General features: G+C 39.8%; 2 protein-coding genes across 11 annotated transcripts in view; one reads left to right on the top strand and one right to left on the bottom strand.

Moving 5' to 3' along the window:
- The window catches only part of vav1 (vav guanine nucleotide exchange factor 1), a 39,926-nt gene extending 19,636 nt beyond the window's left edge, over positions 1-20,290 (bottom strand). For 4 of the 8 annotated variants that reach the window (XM_088075818.1, XM_088075816.1, XM_088075819.1 and 1 more), the window contains exons 1-7: positions 19,994-20,289; positions 16,568-16,655; positions 8,035-8,148; positions 6,890-6,951; positions 3,738-3,857; positions 3,129-3,224; positions 2,906-3,022 (exon numbers count right to left, since the gene is read on the bottom strand). In XM_088075818.1, coding sequence (XP_087931944.1) covers positions 2,906-3,022; positions 3,129-3,215 — 204 coding nt within the window. In that variant the 5' untranslated portion in view covers positions 3,216-3,224; positions 3,738-3,857; positions 6,890-6,951; ... (1 more) ...; positions 16,568-16,655; positions 19,994-20,289. Of the gene's footprint in view, positions 1-2,905; positions 3,023-3,128; positions 3,225-3,737; positions 3,858-6,889; positions 6,952-8,034; positions 8,149-11,583; positions 11,775-16,567; positions 16,656-19,993 lie in introns of those variants that run through there. The other 4 variants (XM_042484582.2, XM_088075815.1, XM_088075820.1 and 1 more) reach the window with 3 other exon arrangements.
- sh2d3a (SH2 domain containing 3A) lies at positions 5,424-27,408 on the top strand. 3 transcript variants are annotated; one of them, XM_042484588.2, is made up of 20 exons: positions 5,424-5,594; positions 5,784-5,875; positions 6,002-6,119; positions 7,747-7,776; positions 7,864-7,922; positions 8,047-8,204; positions 14,815-14,854; positions 14,992-15,108; positions 15,852-15,995; positions 17,181-17,467; positions 17,553-17,638; positions 18,393-18,512; positions 21,025-21,182; positions 21,313-21,510; positions 21,755-21,916; positions 22,504-22,619; positions 23,765-23,936; positions 24,035-24,146; positions 25,575-25,760; positions 26,677-27,408. In XM_042484588.2, exons 2-20 carry the CDS (start codon positions 5,786-5,788, stop codon positions 26,865-26,867), a joined length of 2,544 nt encoding a protein of 847 aa, XP_042340522.2. In that variant the 5' UTR covers positions 5,424-5,594; positions 5,784-5,785; the 3' UTR covers positions 26,868-27,408. The 3 variants fall into 3 exon arrangements, with proteins under 3 accessions (XP_042340522.2, XP_042340523.2, XP_042340524.2); XM_042484589.2 differs by having other exon boundaries at positions 26,674-27,408; XM_042484590.2 differs by lacking the exons at positions 5,424-5,594; positions 5,784-5,875; positions 6,002-6,119; ... (1 more) ...; positions 7,864-7,922; positions 8,047-8,204 and adding an exon at positions 11,756-11,895 and having other exon boundaries at positions 26,674-27,408.
- Positions 27,409-27,432: the final 24 nt, after the last annotated feature.

Raw genomic sequence — 27,432 nt, 5'->3', positions numbered from 1 at the left:
CATAAACAAAACCCTTAAAAACCCTAAAATCTACAAATAAGACAAAACGTTTCAAAGACAAAACAAAGCAGGCTTACAAACATAGAATATCAATATAACACATAATAAATACATTTGTAAGCACATACAGTGTTACACATCATACATTTCAAACAGACTTTAAAATTCAAACTGCATATCATGTTGGCTCTGCTGTTTGTCTAATGAGCTTTTCACACTTAGTGACACCAAATAAACTTGCACTTTATTTTAAAGTGAATGTAAATTTTGCTCATGCAGCCACATGGACCACATGAACACGAAGAGCAGTGAACCAACACAAAGACATGTCTGATGCTAAAATAATCAGTACGAAAGGGCATAACTAAAATATAGCTACAAAAGAAACCAGTGAGAGCGCTGTGCACAGTATGGCTGACATGGTGGTCAGACATATGCCGTTTTACATAACTTCCTGAACCTGCTGCTCTTGTTCGCTCTTTGTGTGTCTCTGTCTGTTCAGCAGTGGGAAATGAGGAACTCTAATTTGAGAAAAAGGGGAAATGTTGAGTTTGAACTGATACTGCTGCACACATCACATCACTCTGTCAGGAGAGTACACAGACATACATATGTGCATCCCTGCAGCAGTAACTCATAGCGTAGCATTGCAAGAGTCCAGAGAAGATCCTCCACTTTTGTAATATCAACTGCTGTGTGTGTGTGTGTGTGTGTGTGTGTGTGTGTGTGTGTGTGTGTGTGTGTGTGTGTGTGTGTGTGTGTGCGTGTGCATGTGTCTACACGTCAAAGTGGACTCTCATATTCTGTTAATCACCGGATGTTTCTTAACCACTCTTGACCTCATAGGATTTCCCAAGGTTTCACATGCACGTGTCGAAGCACATTAACCCCTGCATACACACACACACACACACACACACACACACACACACACACACACACACACACACACACACACACACACACACACACACACACACACACTTTAAAACATCACGGTGAGTCCTATCTGAGGTGATCAAGGACTTCCCTTGAGACACTTAGGCCAACCTTGTGATAGCCTGTCTCTTCTTCTCTGTCATACTCTCTCAGTCTCCGTCTTTCTCACGTCTTCATCTTAAATTTCTCTAACATTCAGTTTATTTGAGCACATGAGAAAAGGTTTCATGAGAGATGATTCATGATCCAATTTTTTAGAGTGGATCTGGATCAAGGGGAACCCAGGAATTTTCAGAAAAGATTTCTTAGATGAGAAGATCGATGCCACTCTTTAGTTTGTACTGTAAATATGTTGGAGCCAGCAGCCAGTTAGGTTAACTTAGTTTAAAGTCTCCACGAAATATAAAATACATTTTTCCAGTTTTAATCCTGTGTCCCTTTGTTACCTGATCATTTATCTCTTTTTGTAATGCAAAATGTATTTTCACAAATCTATATTAGAGTATTTTTACAAAACAAAACAAAATCCCTTCTTCTTTCTGTAAAACGGTTTTAAATGCTGTGATGAATAATCTTGCACTCAACCACGTTTACAAATGATCATGCAATCACATGTGATTTAAGAAACTAGCTAGCCAAAGTGGTCACATAAAACCACACTTCATCATTTATGAGTGGTAGTGGCTGACTGACAGAGCTATATGGAGAAAGACATTAGGCATGCATTTGGATATCAGTGAGCAAAACCTTTATGTTTTTATTTCCAATATGTGGCTTAAGGTCACAGTCATTCATCTCTCCCTCGTTCTCCTCTTGATGTAATGCAAGGGAAGTGTGTGAGGAGCCAACACTCTGCTGTAGCCCCGTGTAATGCTAAACTCTAAGCCAAACAGATTTTCAGCAGTGGAATCAATTTTAATTTTAAATCCTTCTTGTAAACTGTAAACTAAAATATTCCATTTCACTGAGAAACATGTAAAAGTCCTGAAGCTAAAGATGCTATAATCTCAGTTTCATGGGAACTTAAAAGACTGTGAAAAAGGGAAGCAGTTATCTTGGTTCTGTCCATGCGATTTATCTCATTTGTGTAATCCATACAAAAACCAAAATGTAAATATGACAAACTGCTTGTTTCACTGGGAGTTATGTGTTGGGCTTTATCTTAGCTAAGTAGTTGCCAGGCAGAAACAACAGAACATCGCTGCTTGCAGAGAAGAAATACACCGGAAACGACGTTACTGTAGGCACCATTATATCAGTATTGTTAGTCCCGTTGTACCCCGTGCTATAGCACTCCTCTGTGCAATTTCTCAAATGTGCAATCTCCGTCCAACTCTTGAATGTAGGCTACATTTAACATGATAAACATTACATACTTTACTTTTAAATATTCAAACATTTACATACGGTGCTAATTGTTAACTCTATATTTCTCTGTATTTCTATTTTATTTTTTTATATACTTGCCCTGGTACTTATTTGACTTGCTATAATTCTTCATGCTGGCATCAGAGTGACTGTGACGAACCACAATTTCCCCCTGGGGATCAGTAAATATTTCTGATTCTTACAAGAGATATAATGTGTAAAGCAGTCAGCTTTAGAGGTGCCGGTTGGCAGATTTTGTTAGCTTTCAACAGAGCCGGGCTAGCTGTTTTCCATTTTTACCAGTCTTAATACCAAAGTAAGTTAAAACACAAAATCTTACTGCACAAACAGATTTTCTTTTTGTAAAACAAGACATTTAGAGTTCAATAAAAGAGTGAGTACTCTAATCGTTTCTCTCTGTCTATTCTTCATAATCATCATCCCCTCCACTCTCTGTACCCTCTTTCCCGACGTGACCAGATACAGATCACAGTATTTCCCTATCGGAAAGCCTCGGGGCTTCAGTGATGCCTCCTGGTTGTGATGAAAATGGCTTATGGAAATGGATCAGGAAAAGGTGTGTGCGTATGTGTGTTACCTGGGACATCTGTGGACGCAGGTTGATTTCTCTCAGGTTGACGGCCTGAGGCAGCAGGTTGTTGAGCAACTGGCAGAGCAGCACGCCATCTCTCAAAGCCTGAGCCAGGTCGCACACCTGGCACAGCAAATACACACACACACACAAAATCAGGCTGAGGAACCAAGACACAGTGAGTGCTAATGAGCAGGAGTGTGTATTGCATGTGACAAAGCTGATTTACCTGTGCCCCCTCCCATGTGACCCGGTGGTTCTCGGGAAGAACTCGACAGTCGATTAACCACATCGCACACTGCCGCCACAACTCCATCTTTGTTTTCTGATAGACAGACAGAGAGATCAATGGGTAAATTAATAGATGGAAGCATCCAGTAACAGTAAAATCAAATTTTAAGTTGACCCTTTCCAGTCCAATCAGAGAGGAGTTAGCTTAACAAAGAGTTGGGAGCAAAGTTTTCTAGATTATCTGTGAAATTTACACTGAATTGAAATGAAATGTATATTCGTCGTCTGAAATCACACAAAAAAATCCTGAATCATGATATAAATAAACCAGCTCTGAATCTCACGGTCAAAATCTACCTTCTGTTTTTTGAAGTACAATAAAACCTGGATTTTGAAAGTTCTGAAGAATGAGACTTAGACCAAATCAGTAGCAAATCTGTCGGCCTACAGCAAACAATGAGCAGTCACTCTAACTCTGTCCATTCAGTGAAATATTGGCCTTCTTGAAACCCAGAAAATGAACATAAAAAGCCACCACTCCTCTCAAAAACTTAATAAATTTCTAACTGCATATCAGTGTGGGATGAGTATTACAATCAGCTCTCACCTTCAGTTTCTCGCGGCAGCTCCGTGTCTTCTTTCTCAATGTTCTCCTCCTTTCATTATCTTATTGCCAAACTTCAGCGCTCTTGTTCAGCCTTTCTTCCGTGGTGGGTGTTCTGCAGAGCTGCACCGTGTCAAAGACTTTTAACTTCATGCCGCAACTTCCTTTTTCCTCTGACGCACCCTCATAGTCGCATTCACACTTGCAGAAGCACACACACACACACACACACACACACACACACACACACACACACACACACACACACACACACACACACACACACACACACACACACACACACACACACACACACGAAGCTGCTGCTGCTATGAGTGATACAAGTTGATAAAAGCCAAGTATGATCTCTGTGTGAAATGTGTATTATATATGTACAACAGATCAGAAGGGGAGTGAGTGTGCATACTGTAAATGTGTTACAGAACACAAGTTTATCAAAAGATAAATGTGCTGCAAGCACAACATATTTTAAACAGAGCCCTAAAACTTTTAATGTGGTAAAATTACCTCATTAGGGAGATGTAGTCCATGCATATGCAAGTTTTATTGAAGTTTGTGGGGGTTATTTGCACAATTTAGACGAAGCAAGGTGAACATTTCTGTACAAAGATCCCCTTTTATGTCTCTAAAATGATGTAAGAATGAAAAACAGAAGACCTTTTACTCTATTTGGGGGGGGGCAAAAATAAAAATCCTATATTTATACAGTACTGAACAGCTCATATTTAATGTGTGAAGTCAGTCTTAAAGCTGGGGAGTAAAGAGACAGACTGTCATGATATCATTAAACGAAAATTCCTGGAGCCGCTCTATGAATAATGGAGCAGCGGCTCGGACACTGACAGCACCCAGTGGTGATTTACTTGGAGGTGGGCACATAATTGGATTCACAGCAGAGAATCTCTACAATCAAACCGTCTTCACATGTAACAACTCAAACTAAATCTCTGTAAGTCACATGTGTCACTGAATCAACAAAGGTATTGCGATCAGTTATTCCAGTCATCAAGCTGTTGTCTCAGAAGAAGGCTTTTTTCTAGAATGCATCAATCTCAAAAAATGCTTGATCCTACATTTCCCCTAATGCTTCAAAGGCATCCTCTGTTAGAAGCTCCCAGCCTACTAAACACCAACATCTTTTAAACTCAATACCCCTAGTTTGTCATCAAGATATAACACAACTTAACACAGGCCAAGCTGTAGTTGTCATGACTTAACTGATCTATATGTGTAAAATTGGCGGCATACCCCTTTAAATCACCCTCAGAGAAAAGGCCTGTGTCAGTTTGTACTTCAGCACTAGGTGTCAGCCTTATACACATCACCATTTCTCCCGCAGATACTGTATCTTCTGATGTAGTGCTTGGACAGACAGGTTGCCAAACACACCACCGAGCATGCATGCCTGTCTCTGACTTGACATGTTGACAGCTGCCTAACAGTCTTACATTTTTATAACCCCTCTTCTTGTTTTTCTGAACTCTATCTCTCTCTCATGGCATGCCCTGACCTGCGCTCTCCACCTCCTAGGAGATCATGCTAATTCCTGCGCTGTGATTTGCTGTTTTCTGTGGGGCGCTGTGTGTCCACTGTACGATCTGATTGGCTTTTTGAGGGACCCTGCAGGTTTGAGGGGGAGCGGGCTTCCACTGTTCCCACAAAGAAAAAGTGAGAGACGGATTTAATGACAGAGGTTACAACTCTGATGAGAGCAGCTGCAAAGAAGGGAAAGGGGACAGAGGGGAAGTGAGAGCTGATAGAGGCATTATGAGATAGAAATATTACAAGGGGAGGGAGAGAATTAATATCCCAGAGTGCTTCGGTGGACACTGCAGACAGGTAGGTGTTACATACTGTAACTGCTGCAAGGCAAACAACACAAGAGCTCTCTGCTGGTGTGATTTCTAAAAGTAAGCTGATGTCACTTTGCTCTTTCATTAGTACTTTTTACAGAAACTTCTTGAGAAAAAAAACATGTACAAGCATGTATGTGTATGTAATCACTATCTCTTCTGCTTTGCTGTTCAGACATGAATAATCGCTCCATCGCCTGGTGGCTGAGACAAATCGGCCTGCCCCAGTACACCAAGACTCTTGAGAGTGAATATTATGGTCTGGAGGTAGGTGAATATATGAAAATCATCTGCATGTTCTTGTTGATATCTTGTCTTTTGATCTATGCATCAATCTACATTACCTGAAACTACTCTTTGTTACATTCTCACCATCCTTGTCTTTGTGTCCAGGGTTTGTTGAGTGTAACGGATGGCGAGCTGAAGGATGCAGGGATAGAGGATGCAACACACAGAGAAACAATCCTTAATCAGCTGTCAAGACACCGACAAAAACTGGACCCACACTCTGGTGACCCTCACAAGCTAAATGCAAACACACATGCACACAGAGGCTGGACAACAATATCTATATTCTATCACTATAAAAAATATTCTAATTAAATGTTTGCCATGTGCAAACATATTGTATTGTATTGTATACAAAGCCTATGAAATTGCAACCAGCCTAAAAAAAAGTTATTGAAGGTTTTGTTTTAAAGATATAAAGAATTTTGTCTAATGTTTGAGGTTTTCATATATTCGCAATATTGTGATATATACTGAAGTCCTGGCCTGAGATCTACCTGCAATCCTATTCTTACATTTTGTGTCTAGCAAAACTAAAATATCTGAATTTTGATAGACACCAAATCAATACTTAAATGGATACCTTTTAGAAAATATTAGCATGTTTTTGACAAATTCAGCAGCTAGTTATGGATGGCAACTTGTTGATCCAGCACTTTGGTCCGGAATTAAATATCTCAACAAATATTGGATGACATTTTATGATATTTTATAAAAGCATGCAGGTTTCCCACGATCTGAATTTAAATTAACTTTAATGATCCCCCAAGTTTTCCTTCAGCTCTATCATGAAGTCAGAATCGCACATTGTCCAATTCTTTCCTTTATGACTGCAAAACTAATGGCATTCCCATTAGCCCCAGCTGTACTTTATTTGTAGAGATAATTGGCAAACTAAAATGGTAAACAAGGATAAACATTACACCTGCAGCATTTAGCTCCTCTACACCCTTTAGAGAGTTGCGTGCATAGAGACTGTTGTGTTTCCATTACCTTAGAATGAGCCCTTTATATCTACTGCACTGGTCCTTGTCCACACAGTCCTCCATGTTGTCCTACAGTAGCCCAGAACAGAAAAACCAAACACTGGCTTTAGATAGTGACATTAACGTTTTGGTCAACCACCATAGTACCTGCACCCCTGACACACAGAAGTTTCAGTTCTGCAATCTCACCGTGAGATGCCACTAAGTTTTTCACACTGGTCCTTCAGTCTAAAATTTGCACTGATGATTTAGAATAAGAACTAAGAATGAGTAAACAAGTGTGAATCCAACCAGATGTTTAATACCAGCTCTCAGTATGTGATACTTCAACATACAACCACATTTCAGTCAGTAATACAGACAGACACCGATTGCATGCTCATCTTGGGTATTTGATAACTCAAACTGTTTATGTGTTCAAGTCTGTTATGAAAAAAGCCTTAAAATGAACTGTCTCTTAACTTTTAATCATCCTTCTCAACTTGCAAAGAACAGTATCTGTTAAAATCATTCATGCTTTATACATGCATGTTTGCATGCATCAAGTGAAAGTGGTCTACACTAAAATGTATTTGTCATGTTTACTGGCTTGTTCCTGCTAAGTGTAATTTCAAAAAGTCAAAAGTGAAAATCTAGGGAGCATGAATAATGATGACACAAGTTAGCAATGTCTTGCAGATAGGCGTATTTTGTTTATATCTATCCATGCAGACCAATTAATGAAATAGTTCAACATTTTGGGAAAAAAAAAGAAGCTTATTGGCTGTGTGGCTAGAAACAGGTCGATACAGCAAGCTAAGTGAAAAAAAACTATCAACACTTCTAAAGCCCACTTATTAAGAAGTTACATCTTTTTTGTTTCAGTTTCATATTTACCGGACAAGCATGAGAGTGGTAATAATCTTCTCTTTTAAGACAGAAAATATATATATTTTCCAAAATATTGAACTACTCCTGTGAAGTTTACTTATGTCTACTCAGGTGTGAAAGTGGAGCGCAGGGTGAGCCGAAAGTATTCCCTGGGATCGTCTTTGGATCTGGTGAGAAAACCAAGTTCACACTACATAGCATCACAAAACAGTAGACTTCACCTGTAACTCCTCCAGCCCCCTTTTTTTAATAAGATGATGTAACTAGCATCTCACGTCATACCATTTCCTGCAGGTGAAGCCAAGCAAGGATTTGTTTCGTCAGAGTGTCCTGCCCCGCCTCCAGCGCGCTGATAAGAAACAACGCCTCTCCGCCTCCTGCTCCCAGCTACGTCCCCTGAACGAGAACAACACTGTCAGTGAGGCGGAGCGCTGCGAGGACAGCAAACACAGGTAAGATGACCCCCAATGAGTGGTGTGTGTCTGTGTGTGTGTGTGTGTGTGTGTGTGTGTGTGTGTGTGAGTGTGAAAGATTATGACTGTGTGTGTGTGTGTGTGTGTGTGTGTGTGTGTGCGCATGTGTGAGAGATCAACTTTCTCCAGGTTGGCTAATAATTAACTAGTGCACCATACAATGTATGTCGGAGTTTAAAAGGTGAAACAGGTATATTCAACAATCAGTCATCTATAAACAGGCTTAAAAGATAACAGGAATAAAACCCCCTTGAGGATATAAAATAACATCATGATCTTTACTTTAATTATTTCGTTCAATCAGGAGAACAGCTGCATTTGATGACTAACTTAGTAAACAACACACCTTGGGACTTTGATATTTCGGTCACACTTCCCCCCCAGTGAGCGGTCAAGGACTGAGTGACAAATACCAGCGTGTGTTTGTAAGATGTTAATCCTGAAGTGTGGGAGTAAAGAAGATGCTTTCATGCTGGTTCACTTTCAGCATTAAAGGACCAGTTCATCTACATTATAAAAGGTCATGCTCATTTTTACTTTACCCCTAGTGCTATTAAACCATGAGCTTTGGTTTTATGTGCTTATCCAGACTTCAGGTTACTGCTGCCACAAGAATAAAATGGGAGTGAATGGAATTCAGTTTGTGGTCCTGAAAACACTGAGAATTTACATTTGAAAACCTCAACAGAAACTCGACTATCCAGAAACAATGTTTCGCTTCCACTGTCTTCTTTAGTCTTACTAAGACAGAAAAGCCTAAAAATGTTAGTTTACTATGACAGTGGATACAGAAAAGCGCAAATCCTCAGAATTTTTGATGCTAGTACAAGGTAGTATTTGGTATTTTTGCTTAAAAAATTACCCAAACAATGTTCTTACAGTTGTTTCTTTAAATAATTTTGCAGCTCTACAAAATACAATACAGAGGTCTTCACTGTTTTTCAGGCCAAGTACCCTTAGCTGAAAAAAGAGACAGAGCAGGGACCCCCTACGACATATATTGTATAAAACTGTGTTGCACATAGCGGGCAAATGGAGGTTGTCTGGTGGGCCAATGAGCCTCAGGCTACAGTCTTGACCTGCGTTTGCTTTACAAGTAGGTTAGGAAGGAAACTCTACCTTCACAAAGATAAGTTGTTGCAAAAGGCAAAATATGTTAGATTTATGTTAATGCGTATTTTAGGCATATTTTAATTTTTGTTGACACAAATACGTCAAAAAAATTATCTGAGGACCCCTGTTGAAGTCCCAGGCTATAGGCCATTATATAAAAACATCAAAAAAGACAATATATATTTTCTTAATGCAGAGAAATTTAACTGCCAAACACATTTAAAATGTTACTGAAGCCTGAGTAAGTATATACGTATGTAGCTTGGCAACCGGCGTCACTGTGGGGCAGCCTGCCACATTGTGATGCCATGGACAGACCAAAACAAGCCTCCAGACATTTCGATATTGCACTCTGTAGTCTATTGCTTGCATTATGGTTAAAAGTAGTTGGATTTTTTTCAATGTTACTTTTTTATTGTACATTAAAACCAAAACTATAGTCATGACGAAGAGGTAAGAGGGGTAATACTGGTGGTTTTCTTAAATTGGGCAAACCTGCCATTTAATCTTGTTTTAACTGTTGTTTCCTTTCATACATAATTGAGTTATACTGCTGACAAGCACTGTAAGTGTATAAATGGAGGGTGGCTGTCATGTTCAGGCACATCTCTGTTCACCGGTCAGAAAGTGCTGAAAGTGAAAAGCCCCAGAGGTTGTGAACCAAACATCTCAACAGATACATATTAATATGCAATATATAAATATTAATACACTTACCCTAAGTTGCATGTGCAAGCTCCAATAATCTTAATGGGAGAAAACATTTAGAAATTATCAAAGTAATTATTTTAGACTGATCAAATTATTTAAAGATTAGGCCTAATCAGTGGTGGAAAATAACTAAATACATTTACTTAAGTGCTGTACTTAAGCACAAATTTGTATTTTAATTGAATATGTTCTTTCATGACACTTTATACTTTACTCTGCTACATTTGGGGACTATTTTACTTTTTACTTCACTACATTTATCTGACAGCTGAAGTTACCAGTAAATTTAAAGATTAAAAATCTTGCATAAAAAAACACGAGAATAGTGTGTGAAATATGATGTGTTGTTATTAATGAAACCACCCAGCAGTTGTATAAAAGTACATCTGAAGTGATTAGTTGATTAATCAATTAGCTGACTGACAGAAAATGAACCCTAACTATTGTGATAGCAAATAAAGTAACCCCCCCCAGCAACTATAGAGTGCTCCATTAATAATGTTTTTCTGTAGGCCAACCCAGAGGCCAAAAGCATATGGCATTTTTACATTGGATTTTAGATTACTGCAGAAAATAAGCTCCGTGGTTAACAAACATTTATGATACTTTAACAATTTGTTCAGGAAGGTAATCTCCCCAAATTAATACCACTTTTGGGATTTCTGAAGCCTATATGTAATCACCAGAAGTAAAAAGCCAATGTCAGGCGCGCCTGTATGAGCCTGTGAAACCGCATTGGGCGTGATGACAATCTGTTGTCTCATATAGTCACTTGTTATCAACCACCTTTCACAAGACACATAAAAGCTTCAAAGTTTGCAAGTGGGGTATTTACTGATGTATTTTATGTTGTAGAACCAACTTAAAGAGTTAAGCTTGTGTTAACCACAGACCTTATTGAAGTCTTCAAAACAAAACAAACCATTGACTTAGCGAATCAGAGGTGCTAAATTGCTAATTCATTTCCGAGGTTTAGGACTCATTGCTGGGGTACTTAATTTCGAAAAACATTTATGTCATTTTCTTTTTTTTAAATTATTTTTGAGTTTTTGACTGTTTTTTTTTCCCTAAATTTCTTTCTTTTTTATAGGGTTTTACTGGCTTTTTTGAATGTATATGTTTGTGTGTTTGTGTTTATGTGTCTTTAACATTTTTTTCTTTTTAAATAGTTTTGTAGTATAGTTTTTTTTTTCGTTTTTTATTGGGCTCTTTTACTTTTCATAGGCCTACTTGAAGATTTAACATTTTCCTGATTATACTTAATTACTATTACTTGAGTAACATTTTCAATGTAGGACTTTTACTACTAATACTAATACTAGTACTAATACCACACTAACGTAAAGAAACTGGGTTGAACTGGTGAGAATTTGGTTGGCTGCTGCAGACTAACCTGTTCTGACCTGACGACAGCTTGTGTTTGGCAATAACTTTAAGTTTGCGTGATAAAAAGTCATATCGACATGTCAAAATAGACCGAATTAAGACCATATGTTGGATTCATAGTCACATACCACTCTGTTCAGCTACCTACCATGTAACGCTGACAGCAGCCAGGTGATGTGTTAGCTCGGCTTGTGTCGGTATCCGAGGAATGCCGGCCAGATAGCGGCGTCTCAGCACCTGGGGCCTGGGGCGGGGGGAGAGGGAGAGCTCCGGAGAACTTGTGGGAACTCGTCCGAAACTGCGCAGGGAGGAGGGCGAAGAGGAGAAAGGGGGGCTGGGAGGGACCGGCACGGACACGGCTTCAACATTACGACTCCTCAGCTGTTGTCTTGCGGCGTAAGTTTGGACCACCGACCGTAAAACATGTCCGGGACAACCGGGCTGTGAAGCGGACTGTCAGGTAGGACCGTTGGCCGGACGAGAACAGAACGTTTTTAAAACAACGGTAAAGTTTAACTAACGCGAGACTTCCGAGGCTGTTCATACTGACGGTTTCAGAGTTGATTTAACTTTTAGTGTGCAGCGCTTTCTAAACATGTATTACTAGTTATGGCATTAAGCTGTCAAAATCTCCATTTTTAGTCTTTTTGGAACAGGAACGTCGAGAGTGGTTGCTTTGATTATGACTTTGCTATTACATACCTGTGGCAGTTTCACGTCAACTACCTGTTGCACAATCTTGACTCAGAAGACTTCATGCTCATGTTAGAACAAACATCAATTTAAAGAAGCTATCAGTTTTTAGGTTATCAGATTACACAGAGGAATCCCAGTAGGATGCTGAAACTTAATAAAATAGTTTAAAACGTGGTGTCAGGTTGCATTTCTCAATAGTGGCTCTGCAGCACATTGCACAGGTGTTTCTGTTGTTTAGCCTACCTGCTGGGCCAACGCCCCTCAAACAGGATGTTGCCCACTCTTACCTCATAAAAATCTTTTAGCTGTGATTTATCTGGGTGTCTGTGCATTTATATGTGTCTGTTAGGGTGTATGTTGTTGCTGCCATGTTTGGTTTTGATTTTTTAAAATGTGAATAGGCTACAGCAATGCTTGCTATTTTATTAGGCACACCAAGCTTTACCTGCCTAGTCTAGTGATGGATTAAATACTCAGAATTTGTAGATAAGTAGCCTAAAAGTTGCAACATGACAGAGTAAAAGATACTTTTTTTGCAAGTAAGATATACATACATGGTTTTTATGCAAGTAAAACGTAGATTACAAAATTATAAGCATCAAAATAAGTACTAAAAGTAAAAGTACCCATTATGTATAATGGTTAATTTCAGAATAACAAATAGCTTGTTGTTTATTGTTATATTATTGGATTATCTAGGCCAGATTATTGACGCATTAATGTGTTCATCACTTTAATGTTGAGGCTGGTAAAGGTGGAGATAATTTCAACCACTTATGCAGTGTACCCTTCTTTTATCTGGTGGGTAGCATGTGCTATTCCCCCTGGGAGTCAATAAATTTATCTTAATGTATAATATTAGCCTACATAATTATTCATTGTTTGATCACATGTTGCATTGTTAATCTGAATCTACAAAGTAACAAGTAACTAAAATGAACAAATACATGTAATGTAATGTAGTGGAGTAGTGTATAAAGAGTGTATAAAGAAGCTTAACAGAAAATGGGAATAATCAAGTTAAGTACAAGAACCTCAAAATGTCTTATTCAGTTTGACACAATGCCAGCACTTTATAAAGGTTGTAATGTTGAGCTTTAGTTGGACGTGTTTGAAAGAGGTGTTGTTTCAGAGCTTATGGTCATTTTAGATGCTATAGTTTGTAGTTGTTTTGACTTCTTTTTAATGTTTTATCCACCCTGTTAATGTCAAGTGCAGACTAACTATTGGAGGCACTTGTCAATATAACACACATTTAATTATAATAATGCTTTTAATTCATAGTGCTTTTTTAGATACTTCAGGTAACAAGGTCGGTCACCACACAATATGGTACAAGCACAGAATACTAGTACAGAGCAGAGCTGGAATGATTAAGTCAATAATCATTTAGGCCATCAACAAAGAATGAATTGGCTAATAATTTAATAACATCTTTTTCTCAGGCACAAAGGCCAAATGTTGCCTTGTTCCAGCCTCACAGTTGTGATACTTTGATGTTTTACTTTGTCTTGTGTGAGATTATCTGAATATTTGTGCTTTGGGGAGTTTGTCAGACAAAACATGCAATTTGAAGACACAACCATTGCTACAATACCACAGAAGACACCAAGGTCCTTGCCTTGTTTTCTCTGAGTTTGAAGTTCAAAGGTTTTAACAACCTTGGGGGCATTTTACAGTTAAAATCTCACATGTGTTTTTTGGACTGAATTTTTAGACCTTATGTTAGAAAAGATTCAGTATTTCACCACTAAAATATATTCCTGGCAGCTTGAAGAGAGCTTTGAAAGAGCATTTAGACATTTATGTTGGGAAACAAGATGGTCTTATGCCTAAAAACAAGTTTATAGACGATATCTGATATCCAGATAACACTGAAAGAACTACTCCAAGTCTTCCATAAAATGGAATTGACTGCAAACTTAATAAATGGCATGAAAAAAAACCCCGAAAATTAAAAAAATGAGTCACTGGTTTCTAAAATCCTAGTACAACCTGTTTGTGTGGTAACATGTGGCCTGGTTATGAATGGACCTGAAAATGAAGACATTCATTTTAACAATAAGTTACGGCCTCTGAAACTAATTTCTTAAACAGTTTCAACAAAATCTAAACATTAGAGCCTATATTAAAATAAGATTTATTGAAGAGCTGTTATATTTGACTCAGTTAGTTCTAACTGAGTGTACCTACAAAAATGGCAAATACGGAAGTATCAGAGTTTGTATTGTTCTTCAGTGGATGCTAATAGTTGTATTCAGCGTCACATAAACAAGTGAGCGTCACACAGCACATCCCTTCGGCACTCCCAACACACACATGATGTGCTCCACATTGTTAACCCACATCCATACACAGATGCAGATTTTCTAGACTAACAGTTCATGAGATGACTGGGTGTTATCTAGTTGAGCCCCGTTGTGAGCTCCCTGAGCTCATCTGTACGCCGTGTGTTTACAGAGGCAGGAAGGTGGAAGCTTTGGGAGGAAGGAAGGAGGAAAAAGAGGCAGGCTATTAAAAGTCCCTCAGTTTTTGTGTGGTGTTAATGACAGATCCAGACCTTGGCAGCGGCCTTCCATCCTTGTACTGTTTATGTTCAAAGGAAAAACATGGCACAGTCCTCTGTGGCTCCCTGGGGTTGAGTTAAGTAGCTCCAAATCACCTCTTCTCTCTTGTTTTTCAGCAAGAGGAGAAGTGTCAGCGCATACCTCAGCCAGCTGAAGGTAAGAGGTTAAGCACACAGCTCTCTTTATAGCTGCCCTCTTTTTCTCCAGATTTTCCTTCATAACCTCATACATACTAAAAAGTGAGCGCCGAAAACATGCAGAATAACTAAGGTCACTGCATGGCTGTGTTTTAGGTGTTTGGTGGTCGGAGTAACATGGACTCATTAAAGAAGGAGCTGGAGGAGGAGCTGAAGCTCAGCACAGATGACCCGACGAGCCATGCGTGGTACCACGGACCACTAGGCAGAGAGGTGCTCAATGGACCATACTACTCTAGCTGTATTTATGCTTAAATTAAATATGCTGCGCAGGATCTTATGATATTTTTAGCATATTTATGATACACTAGAAGTGTGTGGTGGTGTATTCTTCTGCAGAGACTCTGCCTTCTGCCTGTATTCTCTTATTTTCTTTTTATTTTCTGTATTGAAGACGTTTTGGCCTTGTACGCCCACAGCGCTCAGGTGAGGTCAGGGCTTTACAAAAAGGTAGCAATCAGGTGCCAGACCGTAAGCAGCATGCATCCAGGAGACAAAGTACACACAGACACGCGAATATAAACAAAGAATATAAACAAAAACGCCTAGAAAACTAGAGTTTATCTGGGGTTGGCTTTTACTTTTACTTCACCGGTAAGTGTGTTTACAAAGTATTCATTTAAATGAATTGATAGTTGAGGCTACCATACATATGTATCTTGCCCAAGGATACTTTGACATGTTACCAGGAGGAGCTGGGGATTGAACTGCTGATCTCCTGATTAGAGGACGACCCGCTCTACCTCTGAGCCACAACCGTGATGTTTCCCCTCATATCCAGTATTATTGCAAAGCTAAGCTAACCAGCTGGTGACACTAGTTTCATATAGTCAGTTGCTAGTTTATGAGGTACACACAGCTAAAGCTTCTGCAGCCTAATACCACTGTCTTGCAATAAATCTTTACTTTATAAAGGTTATAATGTTGATCAACATAGCCTGCTGACTTGTCTCCAGGCTGCCGAGTCTCTGTTTGAGAGGGACGGAGACTTCTTGGTCCGAGACTCGAGCTCTGCCCCTGGTGACTACGTTTTGAGCTGCCACTGGAAAGACGGGCCCATGCACTTTAAGATCATACGAGTGATCCTTCGTCCTAAAAAGGTGCGTCTATGTTATGTGTGTTCATGTGCGGCAAGCAAGGGTTAATCTATGAATTGTTCAAATAATTTATGAAGCGACAGTGCCAAACATTAACAGGTCTCAGCTTTCTAAATATGATGTTTTTTTTAAATTTCCTCTGTTTTATGAGTGTGATTACATGGACCTGAATAACACATTTATGAGAATTATGCTGGTTATAATCATATTCAGGAAATGGTGTTCAAGTGAGCACAGAAAAGTCGGGTTATTTGCATACCAAGTATACATCCCAGTTTCTTTTTCTGTTTACATGCTCAAGCTCATGAACGGGATACTCCAAAAACCCGATCATTAATGGGTATTCATATCCATGTATATGCACTCACTGACTATCACTGTTAACTTAATCTTTTTGGGTTTTTGAGTGTTGGTCTGGCAAAACACAACAAACATTTTGAAGAGGTCACCTTTGCCCCTAACTTTTTCTAGGATCAGTCAGATTTCTGGAAAATTTAGCCTAGATAAATACACTGTAACATTTTCAGCGCAGATCATCTAACCAAAAAAAATTATTGTGTTTATTAAACACTCACCTCCTGTAGGTTGCTCTGAAGTTTGTATCTTGGCAGCTGTAGTCAGCTTTGATTGACACCAGTTACGACGACTGACTCCAACAAAAACCTAAAACAAACAAACCAAAAAAAAAAAAACATAAAAAAACATCAGCATCAAACAAAACTTCTCATATCACAAGTAGAGTATAACCCACTTCTCCACCATTGATCCTTATGTTCAGTGTGCTCCATATACTCACAAATTCAAAATACACACGACACATGTTCTGTTTCTGTGTTGCACTACTGTCCACTCATCACTCTGAAATTCAGGCAGAAATATTTAGCAATTCATTGACAAAGTGATGATTGTTTGGAGCACATACAGATCAGCAGTAGATAATTGTATTATGCTTTAAGATTGGTATGAAATTTTTCAATTCACTTTGACACTTTTTTGACATTTTCTGCTGACTCTGGGTCACTGTTGTATCAGCTTTGAATCCAAGCTGATCTAGGCTGAGCTGCAAGCTAAAATAGCCACCTCTGTAGCCTCTTGAGGATGAGGATCTGTTACTGAAAATATTTTTGTCGTATTATTCCTTTAATGTTTGCTTGATTTATAATGTGCGTGCCTCCATCTGTGTGACAGGGCTACTCTCGGGAGCTGTTCCAGTTTGAGGAGGATCGCTTTGACAATGTTCCCGCTCTGATCCGATTCTATGTGGGCGGGCGTCAACCCATTTCCAAGGCCTCGGGCGCCGTGATCTTTCACCCTATCAATCGGACCCTTCCTTTGCGAGTCATCAGTGAGCGTCACACAGAGTCCACAAGCAGCAGTAGAGGTGCGGGGAGAGAAAAACAAAATGAGGCCAACAAAAGACGCAGCTTCAGCTCTGCACATGCAGACTCACTGCAGGTCATCAATCCACTGCTGAGGTGGGAGGAAGTCTGTTGAAATGTAGTGCTGAAACACACGACACAAATACAAATAAACTCATGAATGTTATTTTATGTGTGGCAGGAGTGGAAGTCAGCCTGCTAACTTGGAGAACGTTGGACGCAGGCCTTCGCTTCAGTCTGCACAGTCTGACAGTAACCTACGAACAGGTACATCGCATGTCTGTCCCTGCTAACCGCTAATGTCCACAGTTCTGCCGCCGCAGCTGGAAACAGTCCGCTGTCATTCCTGTCACAGTGCTGTCATGTAGCAGAGCGTCTTGCTTGCATACATATCCAATTATCTGTATTTACGCCCCAGGTCTATTTTTGTCAGAGCAGCTCGTGCCCCTGAAGCGTGAAATTCACTTATTAATGTATAGAAATGCTAATATTTACTGGCAGTTGACATTAAATGAATATTCAATGATGCATTTTCTTTTTTTGTCTTTGTCAATATGTACATACAGCAAAACTGGTTTTCCTTCTGCTAATATGAACTATTTGGGAGGAAACAAAAAAATTAAAATAAGTGACTGTGCTGTGTCTGGTTGTTTAAACGAGTTAAATACAGCCACAAAGAATCTGTTGCCACATTGATTATAAATTAGCTGCAAAGTTGTTTTCCATATGCTTGTAAAACACCAAATATATCAACAAAAAACTTGAAACAATATTAGATATGTGGCTGCCGAAAAGTTCCAATAGACACCTGAATGGCGACAGAGACATGATTGAGCTGTTGTGCAACTGGAAGACACACTAGATGGACATTTGTGGTCAGTGAAGTCTTTGTCCTTCATAGTCAATCGATATAGTTTCTCCAGAACTGATTTAAGGAAGAGATAGGTAGAAAAACAGAATCCTTGGCAAGACACCATGTTGTTTATTGTTTAACTTCTTCCTGTCTTTCTCTTTTTTCCAGGTGTCCCACAGAAGATTCAGTCAGAGGACACTGGCCACGCCCCCATCTCTCCAGTGTTTCGCACAGGCAGCGAACCCCTGCTGAGCCCCCGACCACGACACACACGGCCCTCCCATCCAGGTGATACACACAGAGCCTGTTTATGCCTGGTATTAACATGTCTTTTGGGTGATCTGATCACTAGTGGACAGCACTATATTCAGTTGTATACGACTTCCAATTGGGAGGTGGTCAGGGACACATTTGACCACTTATGTTTTTATATGTAAACTATAATGCATCCCTAACAAGGACTACGTTATCAGCTCTGGACGTAGTGGTTGTTCTGGTGACAGCTCACTAAATGCTCTAAATTGTGCCTTTTTTCTGACATGTTGGACGAAGCATCATGTGACCGTTCTCCTTTTTGCCCTAAAACGTGCTGAATTCTGCTGACAGCTGCACTGACACTTGACTTACGAGCATGCAAGCAGCAAGTGAGTGTGGACGTCACAACTGTGCGAGGCCCTTTGATCTTGTAAGGGCAGTAACAAAATCTAACCACATAAGCACTCAGTTTTGACTGTCCACTTGTGTTCGGATCACCAAAACACATGTTGATACCAGGTGTTAGCCTCACATACACACTTTAAAACTTAAATGTATGGTCAGATTTAGACTACTGAACAGCAGAAATATCTGTCTGGGCTCCCTGCTCTGTTATAATATGCACAGTTTGTGGATTTTAGTGATGTGATGGAAGTTTTCACTGTGCAGGAAAAATGTAATAGCGTTTTTGTACCCATTTCGCCACTAGAATTTTAATTCTGGCAGCTTGGGAAAGGATTTTTAAGCAACATTTTGACCTTCATGTTGGGAAATGAAACAATGAAATCTACATTATGGTAGGCCACTCAACAACAATGTGATTGGATTGTCACGGTGAGCCGCTCTGACACATCCGGAAATAAATAGGCCAGATCTGGTTGACGAGAAAACGTTTGGCGGACATGCGAAAATAAAGAGTGCATATCTTTGTCCAGCATTTGTTGGACCAAAAGATAATCACCCTGTAGCTCCCTTATTTGGTTCAGTGAACGCATTTACCACTACTTTTACTTGCATTCCCATTGTCTTCAGTTAATTCACTGATTTCATCAAACCCCTCAAAATGCAAAAAGATACAAAGAAGCACAATTATACAAAACAAACTATAAGAAGGACAGTCTACTATCCGAGGAGAATGCAACCTTTCACTGAAGCATAAATTGAAAATGTGGGGCCGCTCTTTTATTTTTGGCAAGCGACATTCATCACAAGTGTCGGGTGCCTTACCATAAATCAGCCTTAACGCTTCATTTTAAAGGTCTGTCACTTCAGAATAATTTCCTGTTGATATCTGGCACTATTTACAAGTTAAATAGAGACAAAGTTCTGGGACAGATATTTTAGTTCATTGAGTTTATAGGTAGGTGTTAGTTTTCAGAGGAATTTCTTTGAAAGAAGAGTTCAATTTTAATGAAACTCTATATAACTGAACAGCTAACTATAAGAAATGCCTTTTATGTGTTTAAGATCCAGGTTACAGCCTTTATGTTTTTGATACAGAGGGGAGTACTCACACATCAGAGCCAAACTTGCTGACTGTGGTGATGTCTTGAGAGGTCGGGAGCTTTTCTCTCGGAGCTTTGGAGGCGTGGGTGAAGAAAATGAAGACAGTCAAACTTTGCTTTCCGACTTAAAATCAGTGTATTCAGTCTTCTTTAACAAGTGAACCTATTTCTTGCAGACAGAAGTTAAACAAAACAAAATCAAATATTTAAATCAAAATACTAATTCACTGTATTGGTAATATAACTAAAAAGTCATTGTTTTTCTCAGGACACCTCAATCATTGTATCTCCTTCACATGCACTAGTGCAATCAGCTGATCTGTTTCAGCTGGGAATCAACCATTGTCCTGACTGCCCTGATTGCTTACTATGGGCCTTGTAGTCTTTTACTGGATGCCATTATGGTGTGTAGTCCTTGCTGCAACCAGCGAGAGGGAATGTGTCTCCCCTCAATGTGTCTACCTCTCATGACATCACACTGTGAAATCTGACACTTTATTTTAAACCTTTCTGGGACTCTACTTGTGTCTAAGAATGAACTCAAGGTTTTAAGTCCAGTAGCACCTCCTAAAACAGTGATACTCCTCGGAAGGCCAGCGGCCCTATCTGGCCCCCGATAGGTTGCCAGGTGGCCCCCCAACCACTTTGTAATTTACAATTAAGAAAAAAAAACATCATTCAACACCAGTATATATACCAGAGTGCGGCCCTAAAATACTAGAAACATCCTTAAATCCTAGAAATGTGCTGAAATACTAGAAGCATCCTTAAATCCGAGAACTGTTCTAAAATCCCAGAAAAAGCCCTAAAATCCTAAAAACTTTCCAAAGTCCCAGAAACATCCTAAAATCCTAGAAACATCCTAAAACCGGAGAAATTACCTAAAATCTTAGAAACGTGTTAAAATCCTAGAAATATGAATGGGACTGCTGTTATTTTGGAAGAGTGGCCCCCAGTCAAAGCAAGTTGTGTATCCCTGTCCTCGAAATATCAGGGCTGCCAGTGACACAGACACATAACTCCCTCCTCTCTCCCTGTAGGTGGTGGTGTAACATTGCGAGGTTCAGATGGACAGCTGCACCCGAGAGCTCCTCCTAAACCTCTCAGGGTCTCTGCGGTCTTCCCTAACGCCGTCCCTCCCCCACCCACAGATCAGGACGTTGACCCCTCGTCTTTCTATGATGAGCTGGTCGTCCAGGTGATGAACTCATCTCAGCTCAGATAGTCTTGTTTCTTCTGTCATCTCTCTTTGTATCTGAGGAACAGACGAAGACTTTAGCGGTTAAATACTGCATGGAGAGCTTATGTCCTCTTGCTGTTGTGTCCAGGTGCCACAGTCTCGACGGAAAGGTCATGTGGACCGACTGCGTGCGGAGGAGAAGTGGCAGAGTCGTGCCCGCCTGACAGAGACTTCCTTCGGCTTTCTGGAGGCACAGGAGAAGAGCGAAGCGTCATCACAGCTGCCACTGCTGCCCCAGAAGAAGGCGGCACTGGAAGCTGAAGACTGGCATTTTGAAAAGCCACATGTTTGTATAAATTATCTATTTGTCACAGGTTACAGTTTTCACATTTGCTTCTCTTTTAATAAACAAAAATGTTATATAATGTTTTTAAGGACTACACCAGTGTTTTGCAAGAATTAGCCCATTTTCACTTGAATAGTGCAACATAAAGTTTTTTTTCTGTTTTTCTTTTAGTATCACATTATGCATCAGCAAAGAGGGTCAGCTGTGCAGTAATGCTGCAATATGTGTTTTACTCTTAACACAGGTGGAGTCAGTCTCCTGTTTCCAGCTGGATCAGTTTGAGTCTCTGCTCTTGCCGGAGAACAACCGACCTCTTGATCCCAGCATACTGCTGACACTCAAAGAGCTCTTCAACCGCTCAAATGCAGAAAGCACCGCTCTGCACATGCTCAGTGTTGACTGCCAGGTAGCTCCCATTTCAGACTTCAGAATCAATGTTTCATTTTTTTATTTTTGCACACCTGATAAATGCACGTCAAAAGAAAAGCATAACATCCTATCAGGTGTTCAGATCAAATGCATTTTGGATGATTCATATTGCTTCATATTATTCATCGGGAACAATGATATTTGTATTTTCAGTCCAGAAGTCTCAGGTTAGTGAGTCAGGATGTTGAGGAGTGATCTCCACGGGTTCCAGTTTATCTGAGAGGACACAAAGAATCTTGTCAAACTTCTCGTAGCGCTCCTCTCTGTCTGCTGTCGCTCCTGACTGACCCCAGAACAGCCGCAGGAGTATTTTTAAGTCAGAGGAAATTTCATTAACATCTTTTGTCCTCATGTTTTTGAGTATAAGTGGGAATGTGTACTTTTCACTTTAGTCCAATATTTCCTTGTTAGTAATTTTATAAATATGACCCCAAGTTTATGACATTCAGTAAAGTCAGCAAACCAAATTCCCACAAATCATGAGTAGCGTGAATAATCACTCACTAATGAACTGGATGTAACCCCTGTCTGGCCATTGATCTGTCATTTGTTATGGTGCTGCAGGTCGCACGCATCGTCGGCGTGACTGATGAGCAGAAGAGGCTTATGGGAGTGGGATCAGGGCTGGAGCTTGTCACTTTGCCACACGGACACCAGTTACGGCAAGATTTGTTAGAAAGGTACATGCAGCTGACACAGACAGATTAAAGGTGCATTATGTAAGTTCCAGTCAACCAGTCCAAAACGAATGGGGGGCAGTATTTCACCCTTGAAATGATTGTAAGCCCACAGTTTGTGTTGCCATTAGTTACACTAAAGATATGTTTTGGTAAATAGCCAATGTTAGATGTTAATTACCAGTCTAAAAGAAACCATATTCAGCGTCAAACCGCATTTTTTTACTCTCCAAGAGCTGTCTCCAGCATTGGAAAGCCACACCAACATTTACTTTCGTTTTGTTTCTTCTTACATCACTTGTTTTCTTTGCTGTGGAACGTTGTTTCTTTTCGGTAGCTGCTTGTTATGGTGATACTGGTTGTTTTTCTGGAGCTTCTGCCATTCCTGTGTTTCTTACACAGCAACTAATTCACTGAAGCTGTAAACTCAATGCTTTTAGATGGACTCTACGCTCCGGCAGGCTCAACCTCTTCATCGTCTCCTGCGGCACACTAGAGGCTACAATGACTCACTATTGCCTCTCAGGCCAGGATGTATTATTACAGAAGGGACGGCCAGTCCTTGGCTGTCAAGCAGTGTATACGTATCTCTGCAGTACAATACATTGACATCTTGGACATAACATAAAAGGTGTTACTTCTTCACACCCTGTTGATAGGGTTAGTTCATTTTTGAATTTTTTAAACCAAAATTATGTCCAGATCTTACATAATGCACCTTTAAAGCATTGGTTCACCCAAACTATGAAAAAAAACATTTCCACACTTATGTAGCCATACAGATATCTTGCTGACATCACCACAAACAATGCACGTGAATGAAATTTCGTGTGTGCTGCAGAAAGCATCACGAAGTTAATGTGACAGCAACATCTTTTTCTGGGCTCAGTGTTGTCGCCACTGTGGATAATACACATGAAACACTGTTAACAGTTTTCAGGGGGAACTATAGTTTTGTGGATTATCCAGAGAAGCTGGGATGCTGTGGAGAAAAATGTTGCTGCTTTTTTACATGTCAATTTTAAATTCCATTCTCCTCTATGTCTGGGTGAGGAGATGCCGCTAGTGGGAAGTGATGAAACTGTCTCTCAATATATTCAATATTCTGTCTACTCACCTCTCTAATCCATTAATCTTTCATTTTTTAGGCACCATTTAATAGCATTGGGAGTTGCAGTGGACATCCTGGGCTGCACAGGGACTGTGAGCCAGAGAGCAACCGTTTTACATAAATTAATCTTATTGGCTCAGGCCCTGAAAGAACACGCCCACAACCTCTACTCCTTCTCCGCTGTGATGAAGGCCCTGGAGATGCCTCAGGTGGTGTAACTGTGACACTTGTATGCTTGCTAGAAGCCCACTAAGGCAAAGTGGAAACTGTTTAAGGTTTTCTTACACTTTTTTTTATGCGCCTACAGATAATGCGACTTGAGATGACATGGCGAGCACTGAGGAGGAACCACACAGAGACTGCAGTCTTATTTGAGAAGAAACTCAAACCCTTCATGAACATGCTGAACGAGGGGGACGGTGAGTGGTGGGGTCAAGAGTGAAACGTTACATCACATTAGTCATTTGGCAGATTTGTCCAGTGTGACCTTTTAAACTCAGATGTTATTTGAAATTGGAAGTGCAGCTCTTCCAAATAAACAGCTAAAAGTGTCTAACTGTGGAAGTGCTTAGGGCTTCTTTTTTTTTCTTTTTCTTAACAAATGAAGTAACTGCTATCAATGGCTGTGTACTTGGTATAGACAAAAAGTGAAGCGCCAAACAACTGATTGGAGCTGCAGTCAGTTTGTTTGTCACTTGAGAGACAATTTATCAGACCTTCTGCAGCTCCCTCAAGAGCCTCAAAAAGCGGGAATACCTCATTTGCCCCGTGTATAAATGCTGTGTCCTTGCTGCAGTGGCTACAAATTCAACTGCAACTTGTGTCCCTTCGCTGCATGTCATCCCCTCCCTCTCTGCTTTCAGGCTTACTAATCTGTCCTGTCTTATAAAAGCAAAAGCCCACAAAATCTTGAAAAAAAGAGCCACAAAAGACTCTGTGCATCTTTTTTCACCTACTGTAAGTGGTCGTACTTCTAGTCCTATAAACATACTTGATAGTTTAGCACCCTTCTCTTTAAATTGAGTGAAGCTCTCTGCAAAAAAGCACCTGTTACTCGAGACAGGTTAAAACAAGTGCTAAATAAATACCTTTATGACCCACTTTTTAAAGAGGACCTATTTTGCTAATTTTCAGATACCTACTTGTTCTAATAGAAACCCAACATGCATGTTTACATGCTTCGGTGTTAAATTTTTTTTTTTAAATTTTCCTCACACTGTCTGTGCTAGAGCACCCGCATCCACCCTCTGTGGCACATTTCTGTTTAAGCCTCACTCCCGAAAAAGTCCAGTCTGCTCTGATTGGTCTCCATTTTGGGGTCTTCTGTACCTCTGCATCTCTACAACATTAGTGCAGTAAGGGAATGACTTTTTCACTAACAAATTACCAGTAAAATCTTTGAAACCAAAATCAGACATGTTCAAACACAAATATGATCTGAAATTGATGAGTAATCAGCATTTTGTCTCTTTAATATTGTGTCTGCTTTTATGTTGATGATGTAAGGTGACCTTGAGTGTCAAGAAAGGCGCCTATAAATAAAATGCATTATTATTATTATTAATTCTAGCAACTCATATTACATGTTTTTCTGAAGTTAGCATGTAGCTACATGCCGAAGTGTAGGCTGCATATTGAAAATTCATGCAGTAGCGTGTGTGGAGCAGAGGACCAAATACAAAAATTGCTCTTGAGCTGAAGTCATTTCACTCAAAATTAGAAGAACATTAGAACTGGAGTATTCAGAGCAGTCTAAAGCCTGAGTTTTTTTCTCACAGGGATTACATTTATCTACCTCATTATTTGAAATGTTAGCCACATTTGATATGTTATATGTCTTTCTGTAGACTCTGTAGTCCACGGTCCTATCGCTGTGCCACACCTGGTTCCCCTGCTAATGGCGATGGAGGGTGACGACCCCGTGGAGAACAGTGAGCGAGGCTGTCAGCTTCTCTTCGATGTCCTTCAATCAGCTCGCAGTGCCGCGCTTCATGCACAAGATTATCAGCAGCATGCACACACTCTGCTCACAGGTACACACATGCATGTAAAGTAATATCCTCTCTTAACAAAGCTACAGATGATAGGCCTCATGCAAGCATATTACCCTCCTCTTTATCCAAAACCTCTCAATTTGTCTGTGAGGTTTGTTATTAATGTTTCATGTCAGATTCACCAAACACTCAAATTAGGTCTGGGAGATATGGAGAAATTAAATAGAGAAATTTTGACCAAATAGCTCGATATTGTGACGATACTGTGGGTTTGACTATTGGTGCTTCCATCAATATTTTATTATTAGTAATGTGGATATAATGACTAAGTGGGTGAAATGTAGACATCCAGAACAGTCTGGTAAGATCAGAAAATTACACCACTTAACTGAAATGTGGCCTTCAAAACCAAGAAAAGACAACACTAACAATATAACGATGTCTAGTCTCTTTTAATACCAATATCTTGCCCAGTGCAAACTTGTCGTAAATCGCAGATAATGTCACCTGTTCATGTCACTGTTCATGTGGAGGTGTGAGTTAGGGAGATTTGATAAGTAGCATTAAAGACAGCCCAAAATTGTTGTAAAAGGCAAACTCTTCTGCTTCGTTTGTGGTCAAATTGCTCACAAATGTTTTTACCAACAACATTTTTTACTGAGTAAAAACATGATTTTCCAAACAATTACTGATTTTTATAAGATGCCATGTCAAAACATGCCAATAACGTGATAGAAATCTGAGAAAAAAAGCCAAACATTGAATTGACAACTGAAAAATGATATATTGATCAGAATATTAAAAGACATAGTATGCAGGATTTCCCTAAAAAACAACAACAAAAAAAAAACAATGTACTCTGGACATTTATGTCCAGTGTGCATTGTGAAAGTGAAGTGACGATACATCTACCGTGGTGACTGATCTGATGTCTGTCACACTGTTTCAACAGCAGGCTGGGAGCCCGTCCCTGAGTTGCTGGAGGCTTTCCGGACAGAGTTCGCCCTGCGGCTGTTCTGGGGTCAGTCAGGGGCGACAGCAGACAGAGAGGAGCGCTACGAGAAGTTTGACAAGATTCTTTGTGTCCTCTCAGATAAACTGGAACCCGTGGAGATCACTCCTCAACATCCTGACTCACTAACCTGAACCTCAGGGCCTGTTTCACTAAGCGGAAGGTGAAGTCAGCACTTTCTTCACAAGGAAATAAAGGTTAAAGGTTAAATGTTTTTAGCTGAGCCTTGGTGAGCTGCGGCAGCCAAGGCAGAGATCTCCCCCGAGATCACACAGACATAAAGAAAAGGTTATTGTTGAGATGAGGGCGACTTTCAAGTTTGTTGAGAGACAACTTAACTTAAAAAAATGTGGAATGCGTCTGCTGTCCTTTATTGTGAAAAGGGCTATGCTGTATTAATTATCAGGAAATCTGAAACCGTTTACCCAAAAACTAGAATCTGCTTACTTGTTCAAATGTGCATTTCTGATAGACGCTGTTTTATTCATTGACACTGATTGTTTGATACTTGAGATTTCAAAGGACCAATATGAACGTTGTTAAAACTGAGTTAGTCCCCTTTGTACATAAACTGCTGCTGTAAGGGACCACAGTGGAAATTGTATTTTTAATGTCAGTGTTTTCTAAAGCAAAATGTGTAAATGTTCAGTTTTTACATTAAACATTTCTCATAAATGATGCTGCAAAGAAACAAAAAAG

This window comes from Plectropomus leopardus, chromosome 3 (assembly GCF_026936395.1).
Source record: "Plectropomus leopardus strain MGB_pleo_1.0 chromosome 3, ASM2693639v1, whole genome shotgun sequence".
Lineage (NCBI taxonomy): Eukaryota > Metazoa > Chordata > Actinopteri > Perciformes > Serranidae > Plectropomus > Plectropomus leopardus.
This window is presented reverse-complemented; position numbering and strand designations above follow the sequence as displayed.